The following is a 24,889-nucleotide window of genomic DNA, read 5'->3' as shown; positions in this document are numbered from 1 at the left end:
GGAGGACAACTGAAGCAAGTAAATCTGGGAGTGAAACAAATACTTCAGTCAGGGGAGAGCTGTGCTGCTGTTCCAGGCAAGCTCAGAGTTTCCTTTGGCACGGATATGATGGCACCAGGAGAAACAAGAGAAATATTGTCCTGAGAGGACAGAGAGACAAACTGAGGAAAAGTTTAATGGGTGAGGTAGGAAATGGGGAGAAGAAACAGACTTTCACTAGTCCTCTGAAGTGAAATGCAACATTCTTGCAGCCTGTTCCTTGTGACAGGCAGGTATGAGAAATAGTGACAAAGTGTGAATTACTATTTATAATAGCAAATTACTTTATAGCTAATTGCTTTGTAACTAAAGTGGCAGAAATTTTCATGGTTTTAGAGGTACAAACCATACTGATGCTTTGTGATCATCAACATTATACCACTTCAAAAAGTGTTTTTCTAGATTGCTGTAGTACATATAGATATGTCATATATTAAATGACCTTGCAAAACTGTACACATATAAGCTGAGAAAAGCTAACCCAGTGGAGGCTTACTAATGACTACGACTACCTGCTTTGCCCTGTCCTGTGTATTTCAGATTTGCTTATTCCATTAATTGGATTGTACTATTCTTTTCTATGTGATTGTATATCTACATGATAAATCTGCATAAAGGAACTGATCAGAGAAAATTTTTTTTTTTTTTTTTTTTTTTTTTTTGCTAGGCTCTTTTAAAGATGGATCAGTTTCTGGTTGAGTGTAGTACTCAGTAGCTTTGAGGGCAAAAGAGAAAGGTTGGGTGGAAAGGTGGTAAGCTGGCAGTGGTAGCTCCCAAGCACTTTTCAAACAATCTAAGTGACTTTTGCTGTTACTTTGTGTCCTCTTATGTGTGTGATAGGAAGTGTGTCCCAAGGATACCTGACAGCTGTTCCTGTGCTGTTCCAGAGGCAGAGAACAGCTGGTTTGCAGTTACTTGGGATGAAGGTGGGAGTACAGTTGTTCAGTGCTCATGGAATATGAGATTCCTTCATTGCTTCTCTGGTGTTTCTATAGGGCTGGTGAGAAGAATCTGGTACTTTTGTTGATATAGGGGATGGTTCTATTTGACAAGGAGTTGTATTTACGTAGTATTATTTGTTTGACTCTGTGGTCTGCTGTTAATAATTTTCATTCGTTCTTGGGATTCTCTTTCTCTGGTGTAGTATAAGAAACAGGGAGTTTTGTTTGTAAATCTGGCAGCAAATTTTTATATAACTTCTTTTGACCAGAGGGCAGGGTTCTTTTTTCAGGTATTACCCGTAGAATTTGACTTGATTTTGTTCTGGAATCTATGAAGGAGGAATAAACTAGTTATTTCTCTCTTTGAATTAGCCAGGTTCTGGAGGCTCTTGTGGTGCATCTGGCTATTGTTTGTGATCCTGTGAGAGGACGAGTGAGACTTTCTGATTCTTGGTGTCCTTTGTGTGTCAATAACAGCGTGTCCTCTTTATTAGTGCCCTGAAATAGTCATTTTTGTGTCTGGTATTTACTGGTAACAGCCTGGCTGTCTGGCTAAGTTGGTTTCAAGGATTGACTTAAATGGTGCCAGAGGGATTGTGGAGCATCTTGATGATAACTGCTTCTTTGGCTGAGGAGTTTCCTTATAATGAGTTATTCAAAAACATCAGCAGAACTTTCAGTGCTTCCAAAGAGGATAAACTCATACCTTGATTTGGACATGTCCTTTTACACAATGGATAGGTTTGGATGTGATGGTGTCTTCGAGGCTGAGCTTTAAGGAATTTCTTGGAAAGTCAGTCAGTGCAGTTCGATTGATTCATTTCTGGAATGAAGCACATTATTAAATGAGTGGAAAGTACTTTCTTTGATACAGCTGTTAAAGGCAGGTCAGAGTGGTTTGGTTTGGTCTGGTTTGTAGAGCAGAAGGAAAACGGGATGCTCGAAAGGACAGTTCTTTCTTTTGAGCTCCTTGTTCTAACTGTGTGCACTTACTATGGTAAACTTGCAAATAAATATATGAAGGCATTACTTCAAGTCATCAGATGTTTTTAAATTAGAGGAAGTATTTTTGTTTTCCCTAAGTTAACACATCAACTCAGGTGTGATGATTTATGCTTCTTAAACTGAAGACAGTATTTATGTGGTTGAAGGAACTAGAGATAGTACTTATGTAGTTGAAATCAAAGAACTTCACAAGAAATTCTAGTGAAATGTTTTTTCTCCTCTGGCTGTGGCAGTTGTATGTATGTAAAGGTGCTTTAAAGACAGCCTTGGGCTCAGGGTCACACAGAAGGGCATTCTGAGGTTCCTTTCTGCTCTCTCTGTTCCTCAGTACAAAAGTAAAATGGTTTACTTGTAGCTGGTCAGACTTCAGTAGCCTGACTTCTTGTAGTCAGTTCAAGGTAAAGATTAACTGACACAGTGTTTATTCCATCTCTGAAGGTTGTAACTGTAAACTAAGTATCAAACTAAACTAACATACAGCTGCTGACTTTTAATGTTTTTTCTATATACTGTTAGATAGGACGATTGCCTGTATTACCAGTTTGCTAGTGCGTTCACTGCTCCTTACAAAACTTTGTTTTCTGGTGCTAAAATTTATCCTGGGGTCTGTGTCTGAGGGAGAAGAAAGTATCAAAGCTTGTAGCAGTGGAAGGTGATGTGTAGGTCTACCTGTGGAGGCCATTAGTTCTGTCTGGACTTTGCTGCCTTTGGATCTTGAGACTTTTAGCAGTTTAGGGGTGTGGGTGCCCTCGATGAGTTGAAAAGGCAAGTTGCTGTTTTGTTCTGTGTGGTTGCTTTCAGCATTTGCCTCGGGGTCAGAATGCCAGGGGAGGGTGTGTTGGTTTGCTTGAAGCAGGTCTGGGTTTGCTTTCTTAGGGTAATAAATGAGTTTTGTGGAAAATTGAACTTGTTTCAGAGTTCAGCTTGCACTTTACTGCACTGTAGGTTTTCTAGATACACACAGCATTTGACAATGCTTTATATTTAATCAGATGAGATACTTGATGGCTAATTTGTACATAGTTTCCTGTGTGTTTTCAAATACTTCACATGCATGTTTGTGAATTCTGATGCTAAAATATCTATTCTATTTTCCTGGGAGTGGAAGAACCTTCTAAAGCAGGGAAAAGTCAGTCTTGTCTTAGAGGAAATATAGAAGTTTCATAATTTGTAGTGTGTGTGTGGTTTTCTTTGGTTTCTTTTTTTTCTTTTTTTTCTTTTTTCTCAAATCTGGTTGAGTCATGTAGAGTACATTCAGTCTGTTTTACTGTTTTAATTTGGTAATGCTACAACTGTTTAGTAGTTGGATAAATGTAGTGTCTCTAGGTACATGCAGAGTATTGTAGATACCTGGATAAAAGAAATTATACCCTGATATAATGGCTTCATTTGTGCTGCATATATAGTCAATTTTTTTAATCCTAAAACCCCCAAACAAACTAAAAATCAAACAAAAATACCTTAATCTCCAGAGTGTCTTTTATGAAATCAAACAAACAAAAAAAAGGAACAAGAGTTGCTGGAGGAAATGCATAATTAAAAGAAGGAATCACAAGTTTCTGAATCATATTGAGCGATCAGGAGGATTTAAAAATGGTGGCCTTGCAAATTCATGCTTTCTAAATCCTAGAGTTTCAGTTTTGTCTCTTCTAGTAAGTGCCCTCAAAGGCAGCTCTTGGTATCCCAGGCATAGAGCTTTGAAAGGTGCTTCCAGGGCTCCTGGCCTAAACTTGATATGCTCAGACAGGAGGAAGAAAAAAAAAAAAAAAAAAAAAAAAAGGAAAATTCATGTGTTGAGATAAAGAGACTTTAACAGGACAGACAGAAAAGGAAAAAAATAGTAAAGGGTTCATACTAGATCTGGAACACAGAACTGTACCAGCTACTGGGAAGAATTTTAACTGTCGTAGCTGAAACCAAGACACAGTTGAAGCTCAAAGTGACTTCTATCTTGGCAAGAGACAGTAGGTACATCCTGGAAAATAACAAATTAAATTGCTGCTAGGAAGAGGGATGGAGGGAGGCTTTGGTTGCTTTGTTGCTAAAAGGTGCTGGGAAATTTCTGTTGCTTTGAAGAGGGGGCGAGGAAAATGTGTAACAGCATCATGGGACTCGGTATCAGCTGTCTGGGGCTGTTCTGCACTTTCTCATGGTTTTTGGTTGATTTTTCTTCCCTTCCCCCCACTACTGGTTAAGATTTACTGTGTAATCAGTTATTTCAGTGTTAAAATGGAAATAAATACATTTGAAATTACTAAAACAGTTAATCAGATGAATGAGTTCCTTGATAAAATATTAACAGCTTGTTTAAAAAGCTGTCAGATCCCTTGTAATGTTTTGTATGGGTTGGAAGTTGTATTTTTGAATGGTGCTAACAAACCAATAAAGAGTAAACTTTAATGTCTTTTTTTCCTCACAGCAATATCAATCCCCGCATATTTTTTTCTTTTTTTTCCCCATGTCCTAATGTAGGATAAAAGCAAAAGCTTGAAAGCTTTTTTCCTTTGCAGCTGGCTGACCTCTTCTAATAGCTTGACTGTAAAGAAGTGTCTCTCTTCATGGGCTGAGGCTTTCTGATTAAAGCTGAAAATTAAGGGTTCATCTTATGTCGTCTTTGAAGTGTTTTGTAAGTGACAATATTCATATAAACAAGCAGCTTATCTGGTTACTTTTGTATCAGTATGATCCATGAGCCCCTGGCTTGGTCAGCATTACTTGAAATAAAAGAGGCCTCTAGTTATGGGTCCTTAAATCCAGTATTTGTGGCAGATGAATTATTCTCCTCTTCCCATAACTTTTCAGATTCATCCTTAATAGGCAAGAAAGATCATAGGTTGGTCTAAAAGGCATGGCAGCAGCATGGTCATCATTGGCTAATCACATATGATTCATCTATAATTAGTTAAGTTGGGCAAGGACCACCCTACCACTGGCTTCAGGAATCTTCCAGCTGGTAAATCTTGATTGCCTTTCCTCAGTGCATATGAGGATATCTGTGACAAAGCAGCTGGAATACAGGAATAGCACACATGGCACTGGACTGCTTATGTTCTTTGCTTGAATAGTAAGTAGATAAAAGATGGCTCTGTGATGAGGCTGTACTCAAGACATAATTATTTAAGTAAGAGGAAAGAAAAGAACACATTATAGGTCTTATTTCTCTATTTCAAGAATCCAAGTGAACCAGTTGAAAAAAAAAAAACACATAAGTGAACACTTCCTGTAAAGTTTACAATGGTTTTCATGTAATCTCCAGTCATGGAACATCTGAACACTGACCTTTAATATGGAAAAGAGGGGTGGAGAGTCCATGCTACATAGCTTAGCAAAGTGGAAGAGGCATTTCATTCAGTGGAAATGTTTAGAGGAGATGAGTCTTGGAAATAACTGAAGCAGGAATGTCTAATGCTTTCATCCCCTGTGACAGTGCATGATTTTCTTCTTTCCTGAAGCCCTCCTGGTATTACCTACTAAAGCTAGTCACCTGTTAAAATCTTGGATATTTTTAGGACTGCTTGATTTAAAGTTACTTTTCTTACCTGAAGAGTACCTGACTGTACGATTTTGACAAGTTTTTTTTATTTCTCGTGATGTGAAGTTTTGTATTATAAAAAAAAACCCAGCAGTGTTCTGCAAGTCTGTCTGACTCTTCAGCTGAGTCAACAGCTTTCTGAGATAGCACTGGTGATGGCAGTTACCACTTGAATATCAAGTTGAAGAGAAGATTAAGTAGACATCTGTTATCTTATAGGCATCCACAACAGCTCACTACATCAAATCTCTTTGCTATGTGTTTGGATGAACTTGCATGCATATCAGTTTTTAAACTCAAAATATAATTAGTGAAAGCTAAAAATAAATTAGGAACCGTGATCTTTGTTCTCCTTACAATTTTCTTCAGTGCCTATGTTGTTCAGTAATTATTTCTTGGTTGGATTAGACTTTTATTCATGTATTATCATGTTGGCATAACATGCTAGCCATACATTTTTCAGTTCTTACCACTGACATTGCATTCAGGCCCTGGAAGTTTAAAAATTATTTAGAAAATGCTGTTCAGAGGTAATGCATAGGGAAGACTTTTGAAAGATTATTCCGCCATTAAAATTAATGTTTTTTTTACATGAGACCCTTTGCAGGAAGGAGCCTGTTACATTTTCTGTGGGATACAGCATTGGTAAAGTGATGGGGTTGATACTGTATCCCCTCTACTTTGCCCTTGCAAGACCCTGCCTGAAATGCTGCACCCAGCTCTGGGCTCCTCAGCACAACAAAGACCTGTTGGAGCAGGTCCAGAGCAGAGCCACCAGGATGGTCAGAGGGCTGGAGCATATCTCCTACCAAAACAGCCTGAGAGAGTTGGAAAAGTTCAACATGGAGAAGAGAAGGCTTTGGAGACACCTTTCAGTACCTTATGGGCATATAGTGACAGAACAAAAGGCAATGGTTTTAAACTGAAACAGGGTAGGTTTGGATTAGATGTTAAAAAGAAATTCTTAATTGTAAGGTGGTGAGGCAGTGGAACAGGCTGCTGAGAAAGTTGTGGCTGCTTTATCCTTGGAAAGTTGGACTGGGGCTTGGGCAATCTGATTTTATAAGTGACATCCCTGCCCATGGCAGAAGGGTTGGAGCCAGATGATCTTGAAGGTCGCTTCTGAATGAAACCATTTTATGACTCTATGGTAGATCAAGATGAAGAAAACAGGATTTGTATGGTGTGGTGACATTGACTGGTCACTAGGTGCCCATCGGGACAGGACTCTCCTGCTCCATCAACAGAACAGAGGAAAAAACATGACAAAAAGCTTTGGGACTGAGGTGTAAGGACAGGGAGATCACTGATCACTTACCATCGGGGCGAAACAGGCTCTGCTTGATGAAATTAAATTCTTTTATTGCTGATTAAATGGAGTAGATTAATGAAAAATAGGAAAAAAAATTAAAAACCACCTCCTACGCCCTCCCTTCTTCTCAGGCTCAATTTTGCTTCAACCTCTCTGCCTCCTTGCTTTGAGTGGTGTAGGGGAGTGGGGTATGGAGGCTGTGGTCAGTTCATAACACTCAATCTCTGCTGCTCCTTCCTCCTCACACTCTTCCCCTGCTCCATCCTGAGGTGTCCCACTCATGGGTTATGGTCATTCACAGACTCCTCCAGCATGGATCGTTTCTGCAGATTCCAGTCTTCCAGGGATGGACTGCTCCAGCATACATCACCCTTGAGGTCACAAGTCCTGAAAGAAAACCTGCATGAGCTGCAGTTTCCTGTAAGGCACGTCTGCCTGCTCCAGCATGGGTGTCCTCCATGGACTGCAGGTGGATCTCTGCTCCAGGACCTCCATGGGCTGCAGGGAGACAGCTGCCTCACCATGGTCTTCACCACAGGCTGCAGGGGAATCTGTGCTCCAGCCCATGGATCACCTCATCTCCCTCCCTGTGCACTGACCTGGCAGTCTGTAGTTGTTTCTTCCACATACTGTCAGTCCTGTCTCATGGCAGCTGTTGCACAGCAGTTTTTACTCCTTAATTATGTTATCACAGAGATGCTGCTGTCATTCCTGAGTGGCTCAGGTTTGGTCAGTGGAACTGGCTCTGTCTGACATGGGGGCCACTTCTGGTGTCTTCTTATAGGAGCCACCCAAACAGTCCCCTACTAACAAAACCTTGCCATGTGAACCCAGGACAGTTATTTCCAACTTACTGTTCATGTTCCTTATGGTTTAATGTTTTGTTTTTCAGAGGTCAGATGATTTCAGGTGAAGACTGTGAATTTATTCAAAGATTTGAACAGAAAAGAAATCCAGAAGAAAAACAGGAGTTGTTGCAAACAGAAGGCAATCAAGTAACTTTCTTTTAATGAAGTCTCTTTTGGGGAGGAGGGAAATTTTCATATCAACTGTTATTTTATTGTTGGCTGTATACAGTTAAGATGTTATGCAATAAGTATAAGGCTTACTATCGTGATTCTTTTGTTTTTCCTTAGATATAGGTTAGATGTTATTTCATTATTTTTAAATGATTAAATGTCATCTGACTTTTACTTTGTTGTGAGACAGGATAGCTCAGGTCTCCTCTCATCCCAGATTACTTAATCATGCACACTTGTGCTTGAGTCACTTCTTTTTTTTTGAGCTTTTTTCTTTATAGTTTGCTGATGACAGCTGCTACCAGTCAGATTGCTGCTTAGTTAGCTAAGCAATTATAATTTAGTTACAGCATGGAGTCCATTGACTGCTAAGGTGGATTCAATTAGATGTGAGTGTCTCGTGTCATTTTAGGCATGGCAAGATATGAGACAGAGGTGATTGGACTGGACAGAGCTGATTTAGGACTGAATCAGCCCTTTGCTCTTAAGGAGTCCAGGCAGGATGCCCAAAGAGACTTTTAATAATATTTGAATCAGAAGAATCTCAGCCTGAGGTTCTAGCACAGAATGTCAGACATCAAGAGAATTGGGAGAAGCAGGGAGGAAGGTGAAGAGTAGATGTTTTCAAAACACAAACATTTCTAGCCATGTTTTTTGCTTTAATTTTAGGCTGTTTGTTTAGGTTTTGTATTTCTTTTCTCTCCAAATTGTACTGTGTTACTGTTATCCAATGGATAATAGTTTGCATAGTAACAGAAACATATATGATGTAGCTCATATGTCTCTTTATAATTACAATGTAGCAGTTCAGAATTGGATTTTTTTTTTTTCTGTTTTAAATGTGGTGAAGGAGAAGGAAGAAGTGTAAAAAGTAATGTTGTAACTATTTCAGCCTATTGCTGAAATTGTAACATTCTTCAAAGGTGAATGAAATTTTTTCTACAAGGCAAATAGTAATTGAACAGAGGAGTCACCTGTCTTCCTCCCTCCATTCAAATTGTTGAAACTTTTTTTGTACTCTTAGTAGCTTTTCTGTCAGTTTACTTGATCTTCTCACTAGCATGAAAATGGGGTTCTGAGGGAGGCTTTTCTATTCTGACTTTCAGCTAAGCAGATTGCTGACTTTCATTAGCAAGTAGTTATTTAATTTGAAAGCCATAAAACAATTTATGAAGGGTAGCAACCAATGTGACAGAAAATTTTCTTTGTGAGATAATGTCAAATGTATTCATCTATTATTGCAATTGAATAAGATGTTGGGATGCTCAATGCTTATGTAAGACTTAACTGTGAATTAATAAAGTCCTGTTTTATATTATCAAAAGGAACAAAGACAATTGCTAATATTAATTTTAATGTCTCTTTTATTTTTCTAGTGTGCTAAAACATTTATAAACTTGATGACTCATATCTCCAAGGAACAGACTGTTCAGTACATTCTGACTATGGTTGATGATATGCTGCAAGTAGGTCAATAATCTGTATTATTTTTAAGTCTTTAAATGCATGCTTGAATGTTTCCCTAGTGTGATTAATGTATTTTCAGGTGTCTGTCATACTGTGTTAAAAATATTGTATTAAATTTTCAGATCCTGTCTTCTGAGATTAAATGTTAGACCTAAAGTTGTAAGGGTAACATAGCTTGTAATATGTTCAAATTCTGGAAGTAAAACAAACTTTTATGCTTGTCTGTTACTTCTCAACTATGTTTAATTCAAAACTTGGTTGTTAAGACAAGTGTTGCATAGTGGTTTCATTTCATGTGATCTTAATTTACAGAACTTTTTTTCTAAATACTTTTTACATTTGGTATATTGGCTTATGCTGTGTAGACTTGCCAGTATTAGATTAATGATTGGATTTGGTGATCTTAAAGGTCTTTACCAACCTAAACAATTCTAAAATTCAGTGACTTGGGACCTCAGCCCTTTCCTGTGGCATAGGGAGGATATGACTTAACACTGAAGTTCTTGAAGCTTTTCCTATGATGGTGTTAATTTGGCCACCCTCAGCAAGAAGGTGAAGTTTCTGCAGCTTCAAGTTTCCAACATAAGTTAGGTTGTTTTGGGACAACACGTTCTGAAATTCTGCATGATTTAATTCTAAACCAGAAACTTTTAATTCAGTGTAACGTACAGCTCTTTGTAGCTGTGAACAACAGTGGCTTATAAGAGTAGCCTATTAAACTTGATCTCAGGACTGCTGAGCTGATTGGGACAACTCAAGAAGAGACTTGACTCAATCCAATCAGATAATCCTGCTTTCATGTTTCCTTGCTCTGAAATTGGCGAAGAGAAGGCATTTGGAGTGATGTAACAAGATGGGTTGAATTGTGTGAGGTTTTTTTCCTAATATTCACATAAACTATCTGTGTTTGATAGTTTCTCTTCTCCTGTTTTATGATATCTTGATCCAAGGTTACAGTGGAGTGTGTTTAGTGCTGTTGATGTAGGGTATTGCCCAGGGAGGTGAATTTTGTCAGTTCTAGTTCCAGCTCTGAGTATTCAGTACTTCGACAGGCAAGTTGAAAAGCATGAACCTCTCCACAGTTTGTATGATATGAGGACCATGGTGTTCTTTCATGTGCCTGTCTGCACAATGGAGCCCTGAGTGAATGCCCTGACATCTAGGCTAATGGGATAATAGTGGTGGTGGCAACAATTTACTCATCTGTAGCTTGGTCACTTTTTCTCATTTAGTTTTACTTTTTTTTCAAGTGTGGCACAAACATTGAGAAGCAGAGAAGACGAAAATGATCCTCAGTGCCATTCTTTGATTAGAACACTGAATATGGAATACCTTGTTTTACTTTACATATTGCATGACAAATTTTGGCTCAGTATGTGAGAACTCTGTTTATTATGGCTACTTTTGTGAGGAATGGATGTTGCTTTCTGTGTATCAGTGGCCAGAGAAGTCATCATTTCACTTGCCCTTTTTCAGAACTTGTGTGTGTTCATAGGTTTTGTTTTGCTAATGTGCTTTGGCATTAGCACATAGCCTGCAGCTACAGTATATGATAGCTGATGATATCTCCTGTGCTGTGGAATTAATACCCCACAGGTAATGCTTTCACTGGCCCACTTTGAAACAGATGGAATAGTTCTATGTAGTCACAGAAAGTAGTTTTGAGTAATCTCTTTTTTGCTCTGTTGTTTCTGTCATAAGTGGTTAGATGTATGTGTTTTCTTGACTTTATGACATGGCTGTATTTTGGGCCTTACCCTGCTCTAGAAGTGGCACGTATGGGATTCTTAATGTTAAATGTAATGGCTTTAAATTATTCAGGCTTTATAGTAATACAGCAGAATAGGGATATTGGTGCACACTACATATTTGCTTTTATTTGAAGTTGAATGCCTTTTTCACTTTAGAAATTCTGCTTCAGTATCCAAAAGGCTGCACTGACTTTTGCAATGCTGTGTGTGATCGCATTATTCAGGGACTCAGGGATGTTGGCATAGAAGGCTTGTATGCAGGCATCCACAGGGCATTGTCTCAGAGTTTCCTAACCTATGACATCTCCACTTAGCAAGGCTGAAACAGGATTTGTTTTGGTCATGTTCAGGGGCTGGAACATGCAGTCAGTGGTGCCTTATGAACCCCTGGTTGCATGTTTGCAAGGTGTAAGATGCTTGGCAGAAAGGAGCACATTTTCCTATTACGGTGTGAATTTGGGGTGGGATCTCTGCAGACTGCCCGAGCACAAGAACCCACAGTGTCACAGAATCATAGAATGGTTTGGATTAGAAGGGTACCTTGAAGATATCTGGTTCCAGCCCCCTTGCTTTGGGCAGGGACACCTTCAGCTAGACCAGGTTGCTCAAAGCCCCATTCAGCCTGTTCTTGAAGACCTCCAGGGATGAGGCATCCCCAGCTTCCCTGTGCAACCTGTTCCAATGCCTCACAGTCTTTCCCTAATACCTAAACCTACTCTCAGTTTGAAGCCATTCCCACTTGTCCTGGCAGTACATGCTCATGTGAATAGTTTTGCCCCATTTTTCTTGTGGATGTGAAGTCTCCAGTCTTTGCCTGTCTTGTCTTAATTCAGTACATTCAAAATTTTTAAGCAAGAAATTGTTCAAGGACATGGCCTGTCATGGTGCCATTGAGTAAAATTTGTAAGATAGTTTTTGAACACTGGCAAATACGAAATTAGTGTGGTGTTTACCATTTAAGATTATTGCCATTCTGCTTACTTCTGAAGGTGGAGAGTGTTAGCATACTGCCATCCTTGAGGAAATATTTCTTACTCTTTTAATCTGATAAATTCTTGGAATGATTTCTTTGAATTAGTGACCTTGTTGCACTGCACAGTCTGTTACTTACGAAATCTTCAGTTGGTGCAAGTAGCAGTACCACCTGAGCTTCATTATGCTTCTTCAGAAATGACAGCTACTAAATTATTCAACTGTTGATGTGAGAGCTTCAGTATTTTCTTTTTATCAGTGTAGTCAGTAGCTTCCTAGGAAGGTGCTACACTACATATTTCAGGGCTGCAGGAAGTTTTCCACTCCTTCCCTTCTTTCTTGATCCTGCACCTTAGCAGCAAGTCTTCTGACAAGCAGACGAGTCTTCTGACTGACAGCATGTTAAAATTATTTCAGCATTTCTGCTTCCAGACTCATCTGTCTCCTCCTTAGTTATGTTGTAAACTGAACTCATTGATCTGGTAAGTTTTGATCTTTCTTAGCTAGGCTGTTTAGCACATGCAGATGCTAACAGTGATTTATTTGATTGAACGGCCATTTCTCATCAAGCAAACCCTCACAAAGCTCTCCCCCAAAGGCTCTGTGTCCCTGAGATCTTACTTTTATTTATTTCATAGTTAGAACAAATTTTGAGAACATTTCTGGGTGCTTTTTCACGCATGCCATGTAGAGAATGGGTCACTGTAAGGGTTATAACTGGCAGATAAGTGGTGACATCTGAGCTCCCCTAGTTCAGCGATCAGGGCGGCAATTTGCAGCCCATGTGGTACAACACTGTTGTGGTTTAACCCCAGCTGGCAGCTAAGCACCACACAGCTACTCACTCACTCCTCCAGCAGGGAGATGGGGAAGAGAATCAGAAAAGTAAAAGTGAGAAGACTTGTGTTTTGAGGTAAGGACTTTCAAGGTTGAAGCTCTAAGGCTTATTAAGGTGTTTTGAATCGTGGAGACACTCAGGTCATCTTGTGCTTAATGGATCATGTTCTGACAAGGAGCCTTGCTTAGCTGGTTCTTCATCCCTAGAGTTAACAGCAGGGTGCAGAATTGATGGAGAAAAGTGTTTCTAGATAGGGGAGCTTGAAAGTTAAAATGTCTGGGTAGTGGAGACTGAGATACTGTCCTTCTGTGAGTTTTTCATTTGCCTTCCTTGAGAGGAGTTGTGTACTTGGTGGTAGTAGTTTGACTTCAGGAGGGAGGCATCTCTTCAGAAGGAAAGCTTCCAATCCACCAGGCTGGAAAGCATATGGAAATGCTTGAGGAAAAGCAAGAATTCAAATGTGAGAGTTTTTGGGACTGTCTATATTCAAGGCTACTAGGAAAGAGCAGAACTGTTCTTTCTCCTTCATGATTGCATGGCCTGTTTTCTGGCCTGCTGTAAGGAGAACTGTAGTAACTGCTTTGCATAGTGATTATTAGGGGAAATACTTAAAGAGTCTGTCCCCAGTGCCCAGGCTCATGTAGTTGTCGTCTCTTGTGGCTCAGAGTAGGAGCCCTGGAGACCAGACTTCTGGTGGCAGTGTCTTCTTATAGATATGTAGGTTGCCTGAGATAACTGCTGAATCAGTTGCAGCCTCATCTGGAAGAGAAGAGTTCATTTCCCATTGAGAAGAATGGAAAGGCTCATTTACAACCCCAAGGTTTCACTTATAAAAGAAGTTGAACAGCAGGCTCTTGTGTGGAAGTAGCAGTACACTGAAAACTTTGTATGGACTTTAATCAAGCATGATTGGTTAGATGAAGAGTAGTGTTACTCTTAAAAAAAATGTCAGTATTTAGCTTGTTTCTCATTTGCCTCACTCCACTTGCATGTTCAAAAGAATATATGTGTTTTTGCTCAAGCAGGTGTTGCAGTACTGGGATACAACTAAGACTTCAAGGTTTATTTCCTCCACCCCAAATCTCCAAGCTTGATGTGGGAGTCCTGAAATTACCGTATTCACAACTAATTTTTGAATCTAAGTGAAAAATTTTCATGAGCTCTTACGAGCCAGGATACACTCTGAGGATCTATGCCAACATACCAAGGAGCAAGTAACTGCTTTATGTCGAATGCTTTTACAAGTCTGTCATCTTTTCCTCTCCCTCAATTTTTACAGGAAAATCATCAGCGTGTTTGCATCTTCTTTGATTATGCAAAACGTGGTAAAAACACTGCATGGTCCTATTTTCTGCCAATGTTGAATCGACAAGATCTCTTCACTGTGCATATGGTAAGTTTTAAATGAACCTGTCTCTGAAGATGGTAGAGAAAAATGCTGGTTCTATTTTTCTTCTGGAGACTTTTGAATTTGAAACTAAACTTCTGCCTGGACTGGAAAGTTTTCCTCCTGCAGTCTAAATGAGTTATTCTTAATACAAGCTTCACCTAACCACATTCTAAAAATCAAAGTTACATTGTTAATTTGCCTTGATTTATTTCTGGGAGATTAGGGCAGGTTTTATAAATTCAGAGAAGCAGGGATTTTTAGAACAATAAGTACAGTAAAACATACTTTAAAATCTTTTATCACAACTGCCAGTCAATGCTGTATAAATACTAGAATTTAAGTTCTCATCTTGTGCAAAGGAAATATCTTTACCTCGATGAACCTTATTTTCTCATATGCTCAGTTTATCAGCTGACTCACTGGAAGCATACAGTGAGAAATAGAGAAGTGCTTGATGTTGTTCCAGTGCTGCTCATGAGCAGCTAAAACATTGATATATTACCAGCACTGTTTTGGACACCAGTCTAAACCACAGCATCATATGGGCTGCTGTGAAGAAAATTAAGTCCACCCCAGCCAAACGCGGTACAATCATGTGCAGTGTATAGTTTCTGCTATACTTTCACTACTGTTTGCTGCTCCTGTATATGGAGTAGGTTTTCTGGAATCTTAATTTTCTTCTGTTGTCAGTGGTGAGAACTGGCCATTTCCTCTCAGCAGGTTTTTTTTCTTGTGGGACAAAAGTATGTTTTTGTTACTGTAAATTCCTAGAGGAGAGCACAGTTTCCAACAGTGAAACTTATATTATGGCTTGAGGAAGAGAAAACTGCCCAATTATGAATTGTTCTACACTGCATGTATTTGTGCTGGAATGATATGGTAGAGTCAAATCAGAGACTCAAACTAGAAACCCACTACCTGGCCTGCATTAGGCTGTGGGGGCAGAACTGGTGCAAGGATTCCAGGACACCGAGCCAGCCATGCTGTTTGCCCTGGGTTGTGGCCAGTGCAACTGTGTTTGGGGCTGTACTGCAACTTGAACAGTGAGCTGGCATGGTCTCAAGAAAAATGTCAGGCTTTATTGATTTATTTATTTAATCTAATTGGTTGGCTGCATGGATGTGAATCAGTTTTCTTGGTGTAGCTGAGGGAAGAGGTGACTGGAGTATTTTTTGGCCAATGCAGTTTGTTTTGTTGTTATTTTTGTGGTAGTGCTACTGAAAACCCATCCTGCAAAACTGCAGTTTGAGCAGTCAGACTATGCTGACTGCCCAAATATGCGGGTAAAACATAATTTTTAGACCCTTGCAGTACAAACTATTTAGTCTTCCTGGAATGGTGTTTTTTAAACATATGGTATAGAAGTTTTGATGGTCAGCATTTCTCTTCTCAGATTTGGGTTATTCAGATATTGCTTTCTTTAGGTGCTGCAAAAATATACAAATAATTTAACAAGACAATATCTTATGTGAAGTGAATCCTCTTAAAGTGGATCCACTAAGTTTACTGCCTTATTATACCTTTTAATACATTGCATGTTTTTTTAAAGCACATGAATGTTTTCAAACCCAGGTTTTAAGATTGTGTTATTTTTGTTTGATTTATTTTATTTTTCTCCTTACTATGCACACTGGAAGGTTTTTGATGCCTTTCGATGCCATCATTACATCTGCCAAGGCACATAAAAATCCTCTGTGTAGGCTCAAATTCTGCTAAGCATAACTGGTCTCTCATTCAGGGGCCAGGTAGCAGTTTTAACTCAGAAGAATGGTTGACTAGAGAGCTAATATCTTGTGTTTTACAGCTGGAGGGGTTTTATAGGGTGATTTACTTGCATTCAGAAGGAGATTTGACACATTTTAGTGTAGTGAGCGTTGTTCCAGACTCACACTTGAAATCCCTAGAAATGAGTGGTGGTGGTGCTGCACATGTGGATGCAGTAAGGTGGAAAGGTAGCTGGAATAGAATAAGAGTCCTCACTGCATCATGGAACTGTGTGCATGCAAATCAACCCTTGCTTCAGTCATTTCTTGGTTACATTGCCTCTTTATATATAAGCTGGCTCAAATGCTTTTGGAAATTAACTGCAGGCTGCAGTGTAGATTTACTTCAAATATAATTTGGAAAGGCTGATGTAGAAATATACTCTTGTTTAAGAATTTTTAATAAGCTACATGAAAATTCTTAACCTGGCCACATTTTTACTCCCAAACTTCATTCTTAAATTGTATGTTCCATTTTACTTTTCTGCTCTTCTTTTCTGGGCTTAAAACTTCTCCCTTCTTGAAGGTGACTTCCTTCAATTTAAGTATAAAAACCTTTCAATACTATGTTACCATTTGTGTAGCATATGCCATAATTGCTTAAATCAAGCCTGCATGTCTTAGGCCATCAAGTGTCTTGCTTTCGCTTGGTTTCTGACTGTAGTGTGTCCTACAGCAGTAGGCCATTGACAGCTTCCCTCCATCTCCTTCTGAGTTCTTTATTGGTGCCTTGTGAACTTCAGCAGCTACAGGTAACTGGTAACAGGCATGAAGAGTCCCCTACATAGGGAACAGGTAGATTTCTGTAAGGGACTATCTTTTATCTAAAATTGGTTTCCAGAGTTTACAGAACTTCTCACTGAATTCTGAAATTACTGTGTTTGAGAAATCGATTTATTACATTCTTTTTCAGGCAGCAAGAATTATTGCCAAACTGGCTGCTTGGGGGAGGGAGCTCATGGAAGGCAGTGACTTGAATTACTATTTCAACTGGATTAAAACTCAGCTTAGTTCACAGGTAAAAAGCTACTTTTGTTTAAACTTTACAGTAGTTTCAGATTTTTTTTTTCAAGAATATCAATGTATACATGTAAAAATAAGAGGTATATTTTTGGTTTTGTTTTTTTTTTAAATGAAATTTTACTTTGTTATTTTCAAAGCTAAATGTTCTTTATTCAAGCAGTTAGTTTTTACCTTAGTATTTTAAGTGTTTTGCTTCAGTCCTTGAAATGTATATTAATGATAAAGTTTTTTGCCTTTTCTGTGGGTTAACATTTTTTTTCATTTGGACACTGAGAAAATATGAGATGGGTGTTTTTTTGTCCTGCCTCTGCTATTTTGGTAATCAGAGCTTTTTGCTTGGAAGAAAGGTCACATGGCAGCAGAAACTGAATATCAAAATCTTTTTCCAGTTTACTGTAATACAAAGCCTTTACTTTTAGTCCTGTGTTTTGAAACGGAATAAATTCTGAATTATGTGGACAGCCTTTTTATAGTATTAGCTCAGTTTGAGCCACTTACTTCTGGCTTGTCCTTCAAAGATGAATCATTCTCCTTTGTATTCATTTCTGGACATTTTTCCTTCAAAGCACAGTGATTTGTCACTCATTCTTGGTTTTGTATTAGAAGTGGATTCTGGAGAGCCGAGAAACATTCAGTAGATTTATTAATGGTATATTTTTATAGTTTTCTAAATTGGGTTTATTAAAAAGTAGTTTTATTTTTTTCCTCTGGAAGGAGAATCTTAAAGTTGGAATTTCCTTCAGAAAGATGGCAAAAGTACAGTTTGCAAATTCTAAGATAAATAAATGTCTTGAATAAATCCACATTTTAATAATTAAAAATGTTGATGTACCAGATCAGCTCCAAGCACGTTCTTCTAGACATGAAGTGTGTGTGGGAAATAATTACAATATATTATGGTAATATGTTAAGCAGGAAAAATATCTAATAGATTCTAATTTTTTTTTAATGACTAGAAAGATTGGAGAACTGAAAGAAACTTGGTAAAAACTGGTCCTTAAGGGTGGAGAACAGCTCTGATTTAAAACTTTTATCTTTTCTTTTCCTAAGAAACTACGCGGTACAGGGGGTTCTGTGGATACAGGAGCAGTCTCCACAAGTGATGTGAGTATATCTTTGAAATCTGTCAATCTGCTATTTTGGGCAGGTGATGTTCACTCCTCGGATTAAGGTGCAGATCTCTTCTGGTGCCAGCGATAAGAAGTACTTGGAATCAGAACTGTACAACAGAGTGCCAGGTGATGGCGCCAAGAAACAAAAGTATTTTTAAACACTGATTTCACATAGAATATTGGCAGTGAAAGTGTGTATTTTACAAGTTAGTTTGTCTTGTTAAAGCTGTGGATGTATCTAGAATTCTCTTTTTTAAAACCTGAAAAAATTATAAAAAATTAATTTAATATTCAAACGATTTAAAGTCCCTGACTTGGTGATCTTAGAGGTCTTTTCCAGCCCAGATGATTCTGTGATTCAGTACTGTCTGTTTACCACTGGGCTGTTGGGCTTGTAGAAGAAACCTGAAACCGAGAAGCTTTTAACTGTTGTGCTGTGCAGAACTTAGAAAAGGGCACATGAGATATTGAAGCTGATATTGCTCCTAAACCACTGTAGCATGAAATTGCATGAGTGCTTTCAAAGCTGTAAGCTTTTCATATTTGAATAGCTTGAATTCAGAGGAAAATAGATTGTCCTTTTTGCATCAATATTTCTTAAATACTGAATTTCATGTAGCTATTATAGCAGCTGAGCTTGGAGGTGAGCTGTGGCAGTATAACAAATGCAAATGATCACCCTAACTGGATTTTCTGTGGTGTTGTAGCATGATGAGGCGGTTTATCATAGTTCTTGAATGTGGAGTAGAATTCAGTTTGGTCTTTTGTTCCTTTTGCAGTCTGAAAGTGGTCACAGTTTCCCAGAAGACTTAACTTGGGACTTGTTCTTTGAAGTGTAGTCATGGCATTAAAGTGTTAGCTTCCTGTAGAGGAGAAACTTCTTAAATTACCCCACCTGGGCTTTAAAGTAGAAAAGATGGAAGACTGTTATGCATGAGTATGGGTAGGGCATAAAACAATGGCCTGGGCATGTAAGTAGAAGTGTCTCAGTGTTTCATGTGCAGATTTGTGTTCCATAGTGTTAGGATTTGTTAGCCCTCTGTCATACAACCATAAAAGAGTAAATAGTTCTACAGCACACAACACCACTTACTGTGGAGCCATGAGCTCCTCTGACTTGCTCAGAAATCAGTATTCACTCACTGAGGCACTGCATGGCTGTACTGTGCCGTGGCAGGATCCCAGAGCAGCAGAGTGCAAATATGCTCTAGGATAATTAAAGTGGGTAAGTATTGTCTTAACTTCGTTAGTGTTCAGATTTCAGATCTAGCTTATGCAGGATTTTCAAGCAGGTCTTGGCTAATTTCAGAATAAATTAGAGATGCAGTTGTAGCATTTTTTACAGGAAATGAGGGCTGAAATCCTTTACAAAATTTCAATTTTAATGGTGTTGGAAGACAATGCTTTTATGATAGACTTTTTCAAAAGAAAACTTCAAGTTCAATTGGTTGGTGATGCAGATAAATTAATGCATTATTTGGAGTGGGAGAGCTGTCTGTGTGTTTATAGCTGTTTTATTTGCATGGGGTGTGAAAATGAATACTTTCACAGGGAAATTGATGTTCTAGTTGATTTGAGCCCAGATGCACAGACTTAGTTTTTATATAAAGGACTTAAATCTCTCATGAGAGACACAGAATGAGTTACTCTATTTTCAATTCTGTTTATTGCCTCCTTTCTTTTCATATGGGATTGCCTAACTTCTTTACTTCATTAAATGTTCGAAAGGTTTGATCTTGTATTATGTGAGTGAGCTACCATGAGACTTTCAAGGAAAAGGCTTATAGAGAGGAAAAAAGCAAACACCATTTTATCAGCAGCATATCTGATTAATATCTATTAGTGAAGGTAATGCTGACAATTGAGCAAGAAGAGGGAAAAACGTGCTCTGGCAAATTTATTCAAACAGAAGACAGCTTTCATTCATAGATACTGAAGGAAGGCATGTTCAAATGTTCTGATAATGTAAAGTGGTTATCACTTGCATAACACTACTTTAATATTCTCTCCTCCTTTTATGCCAGTAAGGAACTCTCTCCTTTTATGACAGTAAAGCCTAATTAGAGAAACTGTACTTCAGCACTTACTTACCTGATTCTTCTGATAAGAAGTAATGTGTTGTTCTTTTCACCCAGAGTTCCCAGTATGTCCAGTGTGTTGCTGGCTGCCTGCAGCTGATGCTCAGGGTCAATGAATACCGCTTTGCATGGGTAGAAGCAGATGGAGTAAACTGGTGAGCACCTATTTCAATTTACATGGATATACATGCGCTTAACAAGAGTACACTCTCCAGTGACCTTTTCTTGGACTAGACCTCTCTTATAATAGACAGCTGTTCTGCTTTCATACAAAAGAGATTTGTTTTCAAACATTAACCCAGTCAAACAGACAAATGAAATTTGCGCTGTTGAGGCTTTATTGCAACTTTCCTGTTCAAGAACAACTGCTTATGGGTGTATCTGAACAGGAATATACCATTTGTCTTCAGCTGAAGGTATTCTGTTTAGTTTTTAATAGAGCAAGGACTAATGAAATGAGTTTCTGCTAATCATCCTAGTCTTTGAGTCTGGAATTGTTCTGTCTGAAAATATTAGTGAAAGGAGAAACATTTTCTAGAGCTAAGACAAATTTTTTTCTGCATGTGGCTTCAAGTAGGTCATTCTTTTTTTCAACGCTCCTAATAAATAGCTTTGCATTAGGCTAGGATTTCAGCACTAATTTTATTTAAAAAATGCTTGCCTATAAATAATTTTTCTGCCATCTATGCCTTTACTAGGGATGGTTGGTACATAATTTGCAGTTGAATGAAAAATACCGCTTAGCACTGAAATGGAGGAAAGTCAAAATTCTTAGTGAAGTGAAATTTTAAGTTATGCTCCTGTGTGTCACAATGACAATGCTGAAACCAAGGAAGCTTTTTAATCAAAATCAAAAATGATTTTGAGTATAGATTCTTTTTTAAATTTTAAATTGACTTAGCTATTTCAAAATTGACCTGTAAATTGCTCATTAAGTTTTCAAAACTTTGGTTGAGCAAACCTTCTGCATGATGTCTTCTTGAAGATCTTGTGATACTATTTTTTTTCTAGCAGTACTTGGTATATTTGTATCTGTGAGCCATTTTCTGAGAACTTGCTGTTAAATAATGAATACTTCAGCTCATTTCAGACACTCCTGTTGGATAAGTACGATTAAGGTACAAAATTGAATTTGTGTAGAATTTGTTCTGTTTGTTTTTTCTTAAGTCTGAAAGAGTAGCTGAGATTTCTCTGTTTCTTCCAGAATGACAAATCATGCTTTAAACATACCAGTAGAAAAACTGTCTTGGTGAACCAGAAGATGGATACAGTACCATATCAGTTCACATGGGAAAAGCTGCTTTATGGTCTAAGGCTAATAAGAAAATAACCATCTCTTTAAAAGATGGCTTTCTGAACCAGCTGCTTATACAATGATAAATAGTGATGCAGGTTACTGTGAAGTGTGTGTTGAATGTTCATACTTAGCAGCTCTTTCCATTAAGTTGTTGTTACCATTTCTTTTAACCTTTCAGATTAGAGCAATGCAACCTATGTAGTCATTATTTAAAATTAAATGTGTACTATATCAATTTTTTAGCATCATGGGTGTCTTGAGCAACAAATGCGGTTTCCAGCTCCAGTATCAGATGATTTTCTGTGTGTGGCTGCTGGCCTTTAGCCCTCAAATGTGTGAATATCTTCGTCGGTACAATATTGTCCCTGTGCTGTCAGATATTCTTCAAGAATCTGTCAAGGAGAAAGTAACCAGGATCATCCTTGCGGCATTTCGGGTGAGTGTCTGTTCACTGCAGGCCTCAAATGTTGCTGATGCGCAGCTATTTCTGCTGGAACATATCAATAAGCTGATTGAAAGCCTAATTCTCTGGGTTTTTCTTTTTGTAAACTTGAGTTTTTTGCTACAAGTAATATACAGGCTATTACTAGTAATAGATAACTGCTATTCAATGCCCTCCTAAAATAAGATTTTCCTAAAAAAACAATGTTAATGCAGGCACTAGTGATTTCTCTTTGTTAATGCAAGATTTTTTTTCCTACTGGTACAGCTGTAAACCTTTGGAGTTACTAATAGCTGATAAATTTTACCTTACAAAGCTTTAATTAACTAAATATTATCTTGAATATGTATGTTTGTCCAACTGAGAAATTATTTTTATTTACTAGTCCAAAAATCTTTTCTTGATATCTCTGTAAAGGCAGATGAGAATACTCATCTAAGAGTGATTAGTTGATTTACTGTGTCTGCATTACCTGAACATTTCTGGTCCTATTTAAGATAATTAGCAAGAACTGAGTACCTAGGCTTGATGTTTTCACTGTGAGAGTACCATTTTATGTTCATGGATGCTACTAGTTTTGTGTGAATGCTTGCCAAGTGTCCTGTGAGTAATACAGGAAACAAATTGTAATGCTGTTTTTAAGCAGCACTTGGCATCCTGAGTAGGAAATGTGGGTCTTGGAAGCTGTTTGTTTTCCTGGATGTGGATTGTGTTCCAATAGTAAGTGTTGCAGGCACATTAGAATGGAGAGAGGGGAATTATTGCTTACTGACTTGCTGATGAACAATGATAAGCTGAGTGAAGGTGCTTACTCTGTCTCGCTATCTGAAAACATCTGCCACTGAAAGAGTTCTGGATTAGACACATCATGAGAATCTGCTGCTTATCTTGTTGAAGGAGAGCAGTGGTATGAAGTGTTCAGTAGGAGCTATTCTTACTATTCTTACTCTGTAGATGTTGTAGGGTTCTTAAAGATCTTAATGTTAGGATTAAGCAGGGACATATAGCAAGACAAACTGGAAAAAAAAACTTTAAAAGAGAAAATAAGCTGAGAAGCTCAGCAGTTAATATCCAGTTTCTTCTTATTCTAAGGTCATAAAAAGTAGGAGAAATAATTGCTAGTTCTTAGATTTACTGTGGTTTGCAAGAGGAGACAAAAATGAAACTAACTTTTTAAAATAAAGGCTAAGAAAGAATAAGTTGTTTCTGTAACAGGCTTGGGGGAGTGTAACTTAGCTGTTTCCTTTCTCCAACATTAAGGACTTGTGTTGGCGTGAAGATGAGTTGTTAACTGGCAGCCAGGAACATAATAGATTAGAAATTAGACATCAGAGCTGTGAGTTCTGAAGCAAAATTGTTATAGGTAGCGGAGGCAAAGTAGTCCTTTTCCTGTGTGAGATGCCACAGTATCAGTTTATGGGGGGAGTGGGGAAGGGAGTTGAATAAAAGATGAGGCTTGATGATCCTCCAGATCAGTCTGTGCATTACTGAAAGTGCTCCATGAATCTTGGCAACCTGGATGTCCTCTCTACTACTTGATTTCTCCTAATTTGACATATTTCACTTTCATGTCAAGTTAATTGTCTAAAGTATATATATCTGCAAATGTAATATTTTTTTCTATAAAGCAACAAGTATTGGGCACTCCTCTCTCTTTGAATCTACTATTTTCTCTATCTATTATTTTATCCCCTCATTTTTCACACTTTTATTCCCTTCTGTGTCTGTTTCCTGCCTAGAACTAGGCTTATGCCTTAAGATTTTGGTTTTTATTACTGAGTAGTTTACTGACCCATTCTATATAGTCATAGGTTTGTGCTTTTACTTTGTTAACATATCCTTTCAAATTCATTATGAAAAGCTTGAGTATCTCACTATGGTATAAGATAGGTAATAATATTTGGAATAGCTTACACATCTGCTTGCAACTAGGAGTTCTTTGGAACCTTTATCCACCTGCTCCTTGAACCTGTTGAATTGTCTTCTTTAAGATTCGTTATTTTTTCATTTGCTTTCATTAGCAGTTTTAACTCTAAGTAAACTAGCATTACTCCCTCTAAATTACCTTTTAGTTCTCTTACTGAAGTAGAAACTGGGGTGGCTCTTTTTTTGCACATTAAAGCTAATTGTATATGGCCATTAAAAGCAGTAATATGACTTATATTTAGTTTGCAACTTTCAAAATTGATTTGCAGTGTTCTGCCTCAGTAACTAATAGAATGTCTGATATCTAAGAAACCTCAAGTGTAATATTCTGTGACAAGAGTGATGCAGTCAAATTCCTTCTGCATAGTTTCACTGCTTATTTCTGGCAGATGTTAAGTTTTGTTTATATGAACACGTTCTGTTTATTAAGGACTTTGTCTTTTATATGAAATTCATGTTTTCAGCTTTATCAAAAAGTGCAGGTGGCCAGCTCTGATTGAAAAATGTAATTGAAAGCTGATTAAATTGAGTAGAAATGTAATGAATAAATGGTATTGGAGGTTGACTACTGCATTCTGTGCTTATAATTCCAATCTTACCAACAAGCTTCTGTTTAAATAAAAATGTCTAGTTGGAATATTCCCAAACTTGAAAAGAGCTGATCTAATCCAGATGGTAATTTTGAATTGGAAATAAGACTTCAGGTTATTTTTTAAAGGCTCTCTGCTTTATGCTATTGCTGCACAGAAAGCTAAAATGATAATTCAAGATAAAAGTGGTTGTTTATGGTGGAGGTTCTGGTATTTGGGATATAAACCTGCCCTTTTTCTTTGAATAGTCTTGGTAGTCACCTCAGTTTCATGAGGAAAATATTCAAAACGGGTGAATTAGTACTTTCTATTATTGAAGAAAGAGGTCATTTCAGGATGTGGTCAATTTTGTCACTTACTAAATTAAAAAGTTCCAGTAAGAGTGTCTTTAA

At 37.9% G+C, this 24,889-nt stretch overlaps 1 protein-coding gene across 4 annotated transcripts in view; it reads left to right on the top strand.

The window, feature by feature from the left end:
- ATP6V1H (ATPase H+ transporting V1 subunit H) overlaps nucleotides 1-24,889 on the top strand; it is a 49,341-nt gene that overhangs the window by 2,000 nt on the left and 22,452 nt on the right. For 3 of the 4 annotated variants that reach the window (XM_083875275.1, XM_083875276.1, XM_083875277.1), the window contains exons 3-9: nucleotides 7,722-7,824; nucleotides 9,225-9,314; nucleotides 14,156-14,269; nucleotides 16,943-17,047; nucleotides 18,103-18,156; nucleotides 20,300-20,397; nucleotides 21,783-21,975. In XM_083875275.1, coding sequence (XP_083731401.1) covers nucleotides 7,722-7,824; nucleotides 9,225-9,314; nucleotides 14,156-14,269; nucleotides 16,943-17,047; nucleotides 18,103-18,156; nucleotides 20,300-20,397; nucleotides 21,783-21,975 — 757 coding nt within the window. Of the gene's footprint in view, nucleotides 1-26; nucleotides 269-7,721; nucleotides 7,825-9,224; nucleotides 9,315-14,155; nucleotides 14,270-16,942; nucleotides 17,048-18,102; nucleotides 18,157-20,299; nucleotides 20,398-21,782; nucleotides 21,976-24,889 lie in introns of those variants that run through there. The other variant, XM_083875278.1, reaches the window with a different exon arrangement.

The sequence above is a fragment of the Zosterops lateralis genome (assembly GCF_965231275.1).
Source record: "Zosterops lateralis genome assembly, chromosome: 1".
Taxonomy (NCBI): domain Eukaryota; kingdom Metazoa; phylum Chordata; class Aves; order Passeriformes; family Zosteropidae; genus Zosterops; species Zosterops lateralis.
The sequence above is the reverse complement of the archived record's forward strand: the minus strand, read 5'-3'. Positions and strand labels throughout refer to the sequence as shown.